The 12,770-nt window shown below is 45.2% G+C and overlaps 1 protein-coding gene across 1 annotated transcript in view; it reads right to left on the bottom strand.

The window, feature by feature from the left end:
- The window catches only part of LOC123749826 (protein Star-like), a 145,997-nt gene that overhangs the window by 34,877 nt on the left and 98,350 nt on the right, over positions 1-12,770 (bottom strand). The window contains exon 4 of the mRNA XM_069339007.1: positions 6,623-6,776. Coding sequence (XP_069195108.1) covers positions 6,623-6,776 — 154 coding nt within the window. The remainder of the gene's footprint in view (positions 1-6,622; positions 6,777-12,770) is intronic.

The following is a 12,770-nucleotide window of genomic DNA, read 5'->3' as shown; positions in this document are numbered from 1 at the left end:
GTATCTGCTTACTGCCTCCTGACACTTTTGGGTAACATGGTCCATCATATCTTGTACAGACTTAGCTCTGAGGACTGTGTCCCAAGGTATTTCACTTAGGAAGCTTCTCATCTCCTCATAATTTCCCTTTCGGTATGCCAGCCTTTTGTTTCCTAGTTCTTTTTTGGGGGAGATAATTCCTAGCTCTACCAGGTACTCAAAGTTCAATACACTGTGATCACTCATTCCCAAGTGGGCTTCCAACTTGACTTCTCTTATATCCGACTCATTTAGGGTAAATATCAGATCAAGCAAGGCTGGTTCATCCTCTCCTCTCATTCTTGTTGGATCCTTGATGTGCTGTGTGTGTGTGTGCTTTGATTATTTATTTCCAGGTTATTAACATGTATAATTCATATAAACTTAGTGATATATATTTGCTGCTCATAAATTATCTTTTTCCATGTAGGGGGCCTGACAGCTAGGTGGACAGCGCTTCGGATTCGCAGTCCTGAGGTTCCGAGTTCGATCCCCGGTGGAGGTGGAAACAAATGGGCAGAGTTGATTTCACCCTGATGGCCCTGTTACCTAGCAGTAAATAGGTACCTGGGAGCTAAACAGCTGCTACGGGCTGCTTCCTGGGGGTGTGTAACAAAAAATAGGCCTGGTCGAGAACCGGGCCGCGGGGACGCTTAGCCCCGAAATCATCTCGGGATAACCTCAAGATGTGAATTATTTTGCATTATTGTATTACTATTATAAAACAATATCCCTCACACTTAGTTGCTAAGACTACTAACAGGACTCTATCCAGCACCAACATGCCGTACAGTAACGTACACAAACATGCCGTACAGTAGCGTACACAAACATGCCGTACAGTAGCGTACACAAACATGCCGTACAGTAGCGTACACAAACATGCCGTACAGTAGCGTACACAAACATGCCGTACAGTAGCGTACACAAACATGCCGTACAGTAGCGTGCACAAACATGCCGTACAGTAACGTACACAAACATGCCGTACAGTAACGTGCACAAACATGCCGTACAGTAACGTACACAAACATGCCGTACAGTAGCGTACACAAACATGCCGTACAGTAGCGTACACAAACATGCCGTACAGTAGCGTACACAAACATGCCGTACAGTAGCGTACACAAACATGCCGTACAGTAGCGTACACAAACATGCCGTACAGTAGCGTACACAAACATGCCGTACAGTAGCGTACACAAACATGCCGTACAGTAGCGTACACAAACATGCCGTACAGTAACGTACACAAACATGCCGTACAGTAGCGTACACAAACATGCCGTACAGTAACGTGCACAAACATGCCGTACAGTAACGTGCACAAACATGCCGTACAGTAACGTACACAAACATGCCGTACAGTAACGTACACAAACATGCCGTACAGTAGCGTACACAATCATGCCGTACAGTAACGTACACAAACATGCCGTACAGTAACGTACACAAACATGCCGTACAGTAACGTACACAAACATGCCGTACAGTAACGTGCACAAACATGCCGTACAGTAGCGTACACAAACATGCCGTACAGTAACGTGCACAAACATGCCGTACAGTAACGTGCACAAACATGCCGTACAGTAACGTGCACAAACATGCCGTACAGTAACGTGCACAAACATGCCGTACAGTAACGTGCACAAACATGCCGTACAGTAACGTACACAAACATGCCGTACAGTAGCGTACACAAACATGCCGTACAGTAACGTGCACAAACATGCCGTACAGTAACGTACACAAACATGCCGTACAGTAGCGTACACAAACATGCCGTACAGTAGCGTACACAAACATGCCGTACAGTAACGTACACAAACATGCCGTACAGTAACGTACACAAACATGCCGTACAGTAACGTACACAAACATGCCGTACAGTAACGTGCACAAACATGCCGTACAGTAACGTGCACAAACATGCCGTACAGTAACGTACACAAACATGCCGTACAGTAGCGTACACAAACATGCCGTACAGTAACGTACACAAACATGCCGTACAGTAACGTACACAAACATGCCGTACAGTAACGTACACAAACATGCCGTACAGTAACGTACACAAACATGCCGTACAGTAACGTACACAAACATGCCGTACAGTAACGTGCACAAACATGCCGTACAGTAACGTACACAAACATGCCGTACAGTAGCGTACACAAACATGCCGTACAGTAACGTACACAAACATGCCGTACAGTAGCGTGCACAAACATGCCGTACAGTAACGTGCACAAACATGCCGTACAGTAGCGTGCACAAACATGCCGTACAGTAACGTACACAAACATGCCGTACAGTAGCGTGCACAAACATGCCGTACAGTAACGTGCACAAACATGCCGTACAGTAGCGTGCACAAACATGCCGTACAGTAACGTACACAAACATGCCGTACAGTAGCGTGCACAAACATGCCGTACAGTAACGTGCACAAACATGCCGTACAGTAACGTGCACAAACATGCCGTACAGTAGCGTGCACAAACATGCCGTACAGTAACGTACACAAACATGCCGTACAGTAGCGTGCACAAACATGCCGTACAGTAACGTGCACAAACATGCCGTACAGTAGCGTGCACAAACATGCCGTACAGTAACGTACACAAACATGCCGTACAGTAGCGTGCACAAACATGCCGTACAGTAACGTGCACAAACATGCCGTACAGTAGCGTGCACAAACATGCCGTACAGTAACGTACACAAACATGCCGTACAGTAGCGTGCACAAACATGCCGTACAGTAACGTGCACAAACATGCCGTACAGTAACGTGCACAAACATGCCGTACAGTAGCGTGCACAAACATGCCGTACAGTAACGTACACAAACATGCCGTACAGTAGCGTGCACAAACATGCCGTACAGTAACGTGCACAAACATGCCGTACAGTAGCGTGCACAAACATGCCGTACAGTAACGTGCACAAACATGCCGTACAGTAACGTGCACAAACATGCCGTACAGTAACGTGCACAAACATGCCGTACAGTAGCGTGCACAAACATGCCGTACAGTAACGTACACAAACATGCCGTACAGTAGCGTGCACAAACATGCCGTACAGTAACGTGCACAAACATGCCGTACAGTAACGTGCACAAACATGCCGTACAGTAACGTACACAAACATGCCGTACAGTAGCGTACACAAACATGCCGTACAGTAGCGTGCACAAACATGCCGTACAGTAGCGTGCACAAACATGCCGTACAGTAACGTGCACAAACATGCCGTACAGTAACGTGCACAAACATGCCGTACAGTAACGTACACAAACATGCCGTACAGTAGCGTACACAAACATGCCGTACAGTAACGTACACAAACATGCCGTACAGTAACGTACACAAACATGCCGTACAGTAACGTACACAAACATGCCGTACAGTAGCGTACACAAACATGCCGTACAGTAACGTACACAAACATGCCGTACAGTAGCGTGCACAAACATGCCGTACAGTAACGTGCACAAACATGCCGTACAGTAACGTGCACAAACATGCCGTACAGTAACGTACACAAACATGCCGTACAGTAGCGTACACAAACATGCCGTACAGTAACGTACACAAACATGCCGTACAGTAACGTACACAAACATGCCGTACAGTAACGTACACAAACATGCCGTACAGTAGCGTACACAAACATGCCGTACAGTAACGTGCACAAACATGCCGTACAGTAGCGTGCACAAACATGCCGTACAGTAGCGTACACAAACATGCCGTACAGTAACGTACACAAACATGCCGTACAGTAGCGTACACAAACATGCCGTACAGTAACGTACACAAACATGCCGTACAGTAACGTACACAAACATGCCGTACAGTAACGTACACAAACATGCCGTACAGTAACGTACACAAACATGCCGTACAGTAGCGTACACAAACATGCCGTACAGTAACGTGCACAAACATGCCGTACAGTAACGTACACAAACATGCCGTACAGTAACGTGCACAAACATGCCGTACAGTAGCGTACACAAACATGCCGTACAGTAACGTACACAAACATGCCGTACAGTAACGTACACAAACATGCCGTACAGTAGCGTACACAAACATGCCGTACAGTAACGTGCACAAACATGCCGTACAGTAACGTACACAAACATGCCGTACAGTAACGTGCACAAACATGCCGTACAGTAGCGTACACAAACATGCCGTACAGTAACGTACACAAACATGCCGTACAGTAACGTGCACAAACATGCCGTACAGTAGCGTACACAAACATGCCGTACAGTAACGTACACAAACATGCCGTACAGTAACGTGCACAAACATGCCGTACAGTAACGTGCACAAACATGCCGTACAGTAACGTGCACAAACATGCCGTACAGTAACGTGCACAAACATGCCGTACAGTAACGTGCACAAACATGCCGTACAGTAACGTGCACAAACATGCCGTACAGTAACGTGCACAAACATGCCGTACAGTAACGTGCACAAACATGCCGTACAGTAACGTGCACAAACATGCCGTACAGTAACGTACACAAACATGCCGTACAGTAACGTGCACAAACATGCCGTACAGTAACGTGCACAAACATGCCGTACAGTAACGTGCACAAACATGCCGTACAGTAACGTGCACAAACATGCCGTACAGTAACGTACACAAACATGCCGTACAGTAACGTACACAAACATGCCGTACAGTAACGTGCACAAACATGCCGTACAGTAACGTACACAAACATGCCGTACAGTAACGTACACAAACATGCCGTACAGTAACGTACACAAACATGCCGTACAGTAACGTACACAAACATGCCGTACAGTAACGTGCACAAACATGCCGTACAGTAACGTGCACAAACATGCCGTACAGTAACGTGCACAAACATGCCGTACAGTAACGTGCACAAACATGCCGTACAGTAACGTGCACAAACATGCCGTACAGTAACGTGCACAAACATGCCGTACAGTAACGTGCACAAACATGCCGTACAGTAACGTGCACAAACATGCCGTACAGTAACGTGCACAAACATGCCGTACAGTAACGTACACAAACATGCCGTACAGTAACGTGCACAAACATGCCGTACAGTAACGTGCACAAACATGCCGTACAGTAACGTGCACAAACATGCCGTACAGTAACGTACACAAACATGCCGTACAGTAACGTACACAAACATGCCGTACAGTAACGTGCACAAACATGCCGTACAGTAACGTGCACAAACATGCCGTACAGTAACGTACACAAACATGCCATACAGTAACGTGCACAAACATGCCGTACAGTAGCGTACACAAACATGCCGTACAGTAACGTGCACAAACATGCCGTACAGTAACGTGCACAAACATGCCGTACAGTAACGTGCACAAACATGCCGTACAGTAACGTGCACAAACATGCCGTACAGTAACGTGCACAAACATGCCGTACAGTAACGTGCACAAACATGCCGTACAGTAACGTGCACAAACATGCCGTACAGTAACGTGCACAAACATGCCGTACAGTAACGTGCACAAACATGCCGTACAGTAACGTGCACAAACATGCCGTACAGTAACGTACACAAACATGCCGTACAGTAGCGTACACAAACATGCCGTACAGTAACGTACACAAACATGCCATACAGTAACGTGCACAAACATGCCGTACAGTAACGTGCACAAACATGCCGTACAGTAACGTGCACAAACATGCCGTACAGTAACGTGCACAAACATGCCGTACAGTAACGTGCACAAACATGCCGTACAGTAACGTGCACAAACATGCCGTACAGTAACGTGCACAAACATGCCGTACAGTAACGTACACAAACATGCCGTACAGTAGCGTACACAAACATGCCGTACAGTAACGTACACAAACATGCCGTACAGTAACGTACACAAACATGCCGTACAGTAACGTACACAAACATGCCATACAGTAACGTACACAAACATGCAGTACAGTAACGTACACAAACATGCCGTACAGTAACGTACACAAACATGCCGTACAGTAACGTACACAAACATGCAGTACAGTAACGTACACAAACATGCCGTACAGTAACGTACACAAACATGCCGTACGGTAGCGTACCCACACGCAACATAACAATAGCCAAATATCCCCAGTTAGCTAACTGTAGGTAGTAACTAAGTGACTGTAACCTATCCACCGCTGCCCACTGGATGGGGGGCGGTGTGCAGGACAAACATATCAATTGAGACACTAGCTCTCCACATATGTCAGTTGCTTACTTTAGAAACTGTACTTGTGGTCGGTCTCTAACAGTCAACCCATTGTTGATGTGACGATGTGCATGGAATTTTGTAACCAGCTCATCAAGACTGTAACTTGCTCAGCTAAATGAATTGTGGGAATTTAAATATGTGAGCCCATTATGTGCCTCTAACCTTTCCACGTCCATAAACAGGATTCTTATGGGGTGCATATATGTAAATTATGGATTATTTTTTTCGCAATTTAATTGTATATACAATATTTTTATGAAGAATAATTATAATTATTTGTATTTTATAGTAAATACGAAAAAATGTGACAAAGTTGGTCTTACCTTCATCTCAGATCCTTCAATGTCCAAGGAGAAAAAATCAATTTGCGTCACGTTGAGCGCCAACAAGATGGAGTAAAAAGGGAGAGCCTTGGTTCTATAGGTAAGGCTGCTGTTCTTACTGATTTGACCTAGAACTCCTTTTTCTCCAGTGGATCTATGAACATAGAAAATAGGGAAATATCAGCATCTGAAATATCGTTTTCCATGTCGAGTAGATATATACACATATGAATAAATTTTGCATTTCAGCAGTTCTGCAGCAAGCTGAAGTAAGGCACACCATTATCCGGGCTGTAGACACAAGAAGAGCACGCTTCCACATACGTTTTTAACAGTTATAGATATATATATATATATATATATATATATATATATATATATATATATATATATATATATATATATATATATATATATATATATATATATATATATATATATATATATATATATATATATATATATATATATATATATATATATATATATTAGTATATTTTGGTAGCAGTCTTTCCTGTAGGCATATATTATTAAATATGACCGAAAATGTAAGGTTAATAATTCTAACACGAATTTTCTCAATCTTTCGTACATTACGCTTCACTGTTGGAGGTAAATCAAAAATTAATTCTCTAAAATTCATTTTTATTTCTAGTCTGACGCGACACGGGCGCGTTTCGTAAAACTTATTACATTTTCAAAGACTTTAGTTCACAAATACACAACTGAATAGAACTTACGTATCTCCGATTTTATATCTACATTTGAGTGAGGTGGGAGGGGTGATGTGGCATTAACACAAGGCAGAACAAGAGGGGATATTAATAGGGTATTAAAAGTATCAACACAAGACAGAACACAAACAATGGGTATTGAATAGAAGTGTTTGTAGAAAGCCTATTGGTCCATATTTCGTGATGCTTCTATATTGGAGCGGAGTCTTGAGGTGGGTAGAATATAGTTGTGCAATAATTGGCTGTTGATTGCTGGTGTTGACTTCTTGATGTGTAGTGCCTCGCAAACGTCAAGCCGCCTGCTATCGCTGTATCTATCGATGATTTCTGTGTTGTTTACTAGGATTTCTCTGGCGATGGTTTGGTTGTGGGAAGAGATTATATGTTCCTTAATGGAGCCCTGTTGCTTATGCATCGTTAAACGCCTAGAAAGAGATGTTGTTGTCTTGCCTATATACTGGGTTTTTTGGAGCTTACAGTCCCCAAGTGGGCATTTGAAGGCATAGACGACGTTAGTCTCTTTTAAAGCGTTCTGTTTTGTGTCTGGAGAGTTTCTCATGAGTAGGCTGGCCGTTTTTCTGGTTTTATAGTAAATCGTCAGTTGTATCCTCTGATTTTTGTCTGTAGGGATAACGTTTCTATTAACAATATCTTTCAGGACCCTTTCCTCCGTTTTATGAGCTGTGGAAAAGAAGTTCCTGTAAAATAGTCTAATAGGGGGTATAGGTGTTGTGTTAGTTGTCTCTTCAGAGGTTGCATGGCTTTTCACTTTCCTTCTTATGATGTCTTCGACGAAACCATTGGAGAAGCCGTTATTGACTAGGACCTGCCTTACCCTACAGAGTTCTTCGTCGACTTGCTTCCATTCTGAGCTGTGGCTGAGAGCACGGTCGACATATGCGTTAACAACACTCCTCTTGTACCTGTCAGGGCAGTCGCTGTTGGCATTTAGGCACATTCCTATGTTTGTTTCCTTAGTGTAGACTGCAGTGTGGAAACCTCCGCCCTTTTCCATGACTGTTACATCTAGAAAGGGCAGCTTCCCATCCTTTTCCATCTCGTAAGTGAAACGCAGCACGGAACTCTGCTCAAATGCCTCCTTCAGCTCCTGCAGATGTCTGACATCAGGTACCTGTGTAAAAATGTCGTCAACATACCTGCAGTATATGGCCGGTTTCAAGTTCATGTCGACTAAGACTTTTTGCTCGATGGTACCCATGTAGAAGTTTGCAAACAGGACACCTAGGGGAGAACCCATGGCGACCCCATCTACTTGCTTATACATGTGCCCATCCGGGCTCAAGAAGGGTGCCTCTTTAGTACAAGCTTGGAGTAGTTTCCTCAGAATATTTTCTGGTATGTCAAGAGGAGTACAGGCTGGATCACGATACACTCTGTCGGCTATCATTCCGATTGTCTCGTCCACAGGTACGTTGGTAAACAGCGATTCTACGTCCAACGAGGCTCTTATCCCTGTGGCCCGTGTGCCCCGCAGTAAGTCAACAAATTCCTTTGGAGACTTCAGGCTGAAGGCGCAAGGAACATAAGGAGTCAGCAGGCCGTTGAGTCGCTTCGCCAGTCTGTACGTGGGTGTGGGTATCTGGCTAATGATTGGCCGAAGTGGGTTTCCAGGCTTGTGCGTCTTGACATTTCCATACGCATATCCAGGTTTATATTCCCCAATGATCTTTGGCAGGTGGAGTCCGGATTTCTTGGCGTTCACAGTTTCGATCAGTTTGTTTACTTTTGCTTTTAATTCGGCTGTAGTGTCCTTCGTTACCCTTTGGAACTTAGTTTGGTCAGAGAGTATGATGTTCATTTTCGCCAGATATTCGTCTTTTTTAAGAATGACATATATTGGCGACTTGTCACCTCTCCTGACAACTATCTCCTTGTTCTCACGATGGCTTTGAGAAAATTCGATTGAGAAAATTCGTGTTAGAATTATTAATCTTACATTTTCGGTCATATTTAATATATATATATATATATATATATATATATATATATATATATATATATATATATATATATATATATATATATATATATATATATATATATATATATATATATATATATATATATATATATATATATATGCGAACAAGCCTGAATGGTCCCCAGGACAATATGCAACTGAAAACTCACACCCCAGAAGTGACTCGAACCCATACTCCCAGATGCCACGCAACTGGTATGTACAAGACGCCTTAATCCACTTGACCATCACGACCGGACAAAATGAGGTGATAGCCGAGGCTATTTGAACCACCCCACCGCCGGCACTCGGATAGTAATCTTGGGCATAGCATTTTACCAAATCACCTCATTCTTTGGGGCACACGTGAGGAACACAAATGCGAACAAGCCTGAATGGTCCCCAGGACAATATGCAACTGAAAACTCACACCCCAGAAGTGACTCGAACCCATACTCCCAGATGCCACGCAACTGGTATGTACAAGACGCCTTAATCCACTTGACCATCACGACCGGACAAAATGAGGTGATAGCCGAGGCTATTTGAACCACCCCACCGCCGGCACTCGGATAGTAATCTTGGGCATAGCATTTTACCAAATCACCTCATTCTTTGGGGCACACGTGAGGAACACAAATGCGAACAAGCCTGAATGGTCCCCAGGACAATATGCAACTGAAAACTCACACCCCAGAAGTGACTCGAACCCATACTCCCAGAAGCCACGCAACTGGTATGTACAAGACGCCTTAATCCACTTGACCATCACGACCGGACAAAATGAGGTGATAGCCGAGGCTATTTGAACCACCCCACCGCCGGCACTCGGATAGTAATCTTGGGCATAGCATTTTACCAAATCACCTCATTCTTTGGGGCACACGTGAGGAACACAAATGCGAACAAGCCTGAATGGTCCCCAGGACAATATGCAACTGAAAACTCACACCCCAGAAGTGACTCGAACCCATACTCCCAGATGCCACGCAACTGGTATGTACAAGACGCCTTAATCCACTTGACCATCACGACAGGACAAAATGAGGTGATAGCCGAGGCTATTTGAACCACCCCACCGCCGGCACTCGGATAGTAATCTTGGGCATAGCATTTTACCAAATCACCTCATTCTTTGGGGCACACGTGAGGAACACAAATGCGAACAAGCCTGAATGGTCCCCAGGACAATATGCAACTGAAAACTCACACCCCAGAAGTGACTCGAACCATACTCCCAGATGCCACGCAACTGGTATGTACAAGACGCCTTAATCCACTTGACCATCACGACCGGACAAAATGAGGCGATAGCCGAGGCTATTTGAACCACCCCACCGCCGGCACTCGGATAGTAATCTTGGGCATAGCATTTTACCAAATAACCTCATTCTTTGGGGCACACGTGAGGAACACAAATGCGAACAAGCCTGAATGGTCCCCAGGACAATATGCAACTGAAAACTCACACCCCAGAAGTGACTCGAACCCATACTCCCAGATGCCACGCAACTGGTATGTACAAGACGCCTTAATCCACTTGACGATCACGACCGGACAAAATGAGGTGATAGCCGAGGCTATTTGAACCACCCCACCGCCGGCACTCGGATAGTAATCTTGGGCATAGCATTTTACCAAATCACCTCATTCTTTGGGGCACACGTGAGGAACACAAATGCGAACAAGCCTGAATGGTCCCCAGGACAATATGCAACTGAAAACTCACACCCCAGAAGTGACTCGAACCCATACTCCCAGATGCCACGCAACTGGTATGTACAAGACGCCTTAATCCACTTGACCATCACGACCGGACAAAATGAGGTGATAGCCGAGGCTATTTGAACCACCCCACCGCCGGCACTCGGATAGTAATCTTGGGCATAGCATTTTACCAAATCACCTCATTCTTTGGGGCACACGTGAGGAACACAAATGCGAACAAGCCTGAATGGTCCCCAGGACAATATGCAACTGAAAACTCACACCCCAGAAGTGACTCGAACCCATACTCCCAGATGCCACGCAACTGGTATGTACAAGACGCCTTAATCCACTTGACCATCACGACCGGACAAAATGAGGTGATAGCCGAGGCTATTTGAACCACCCCACCGCCGGCACTCGGATAGTAATCTTGGGCATAGCATTTTACCAAATCACCTCATTCTTTGGGGCACACGTGATGAACACAAATGCGAACAAGCCTGAATGGTCCCCAGGACAATATGCAACTGAAAACTCACACCCCAGAAGTGACTCGAACCCATACTCCCAGATGCCACGCAACTGGTATGTACAAGACGCCTTAATCCACTTGACCATCACGACCGGACAAAATGAGGTGATAGCCGAGGCTATTTGAACCACCCCACCGCCGGCACTCGGATAGTAATCTTGGGCATAGCATTTTACCAAATCACCTCATTCTTTGGGGCACACGTGAGGAACACAAATGCGAACAAGCCTGAATGGTCCCCAGGACAATATGCAACTGAAAACTCACACCCCAGAAGTGACTCGAACCCATACTCCCAGATGCCACGCAACTGGTATGTACAAGACGCCTTAATCCACTTGACCATGACCGGACAAAATGAGGTGATAGCCGAGTGGGGTGGTTCAAATAGCCTCGGCTATCACCTCATTTTGTCCGGTCGTGATGGTCAAGTGGATTAAGGCGTCTTGTACATACCAGTTGCGTGGCATCTGGGAGTATGGGTTCGAGTCACTTCTGGGGTGTGAGTTTTCAGTTGCATATTGTCCTGGGGACCATTCAGGCTTGTTCGCATTTGTGTTCCTCACGTGTGCCCCAAAGAATGAGGTGATTTGGTAAAATGCTATGCCCAAGATTACTATCCGAGTGCCGGCGGTGGGGTGGTTCAAATAGCCTCGGCTATCACCTCATTTTGTCCGGTCGTGATGGTCAAGTGGATTAAGGCGTCTTGTACATACCAGTTGCGTGGCATCTGGGAGTATGGGTTCGAGTCACTTCTGGGGTGTGAGTTTTCAGTTGCATATTGTCCTGGGGACCATTCAGGCTTGTTCGCATTTGTGTTCCTCACGTGTGCCCCAAAGAATGAAGTGATTTGGTAAAATGCTATGCCCAAGATTACTATCCGAGTGCCGGCGGTGGGGTGGTTCAAATAGCCTCGGCTATCACCTCATTTTGTCCGGTCGTGATGGTCAAGTGGATTAAGGCGTCTTGTACATACCAGTTGCGTGGCATCTGGGAGTATGGGTTCGAGTCACTTCTGGGGTGTGAGTTTTCAGTTGCATATTGTCCTGGGGACCATTCAGGCTTGTTCGCATTTGTGTTCCTCACGTGTGCCCCAAAGAATGAGGTGATTTGGTAAAATGCTATGCCCAAGATTACTATCCGAGTGCCAGCGGTGGGGTGGTTCAAATAGCCTCGGCTATCACCTCATTT

Source organism: Procambarus clarkii, chromosome 40 (assembly GCF_040958095.1).
Source record: "Procambarus clarkii isolate CNS0578487 chromosome 40, FALCON_Pclarkii_2.0, whole genome shotgun sequence".
In the NCBI taxonomy this organism is placed as follows: domain Eukaryota; kingdom Metazoa; phylum Arthropoda; class Malacostraca; order Decapoda; family Cambaridae; genus Procambarus; species Procambarus clarkii.
Note: the sequence above shows the minus strand (reverse complement) of the source record. Positions and strands in the feature narration are given on the sequence as shown.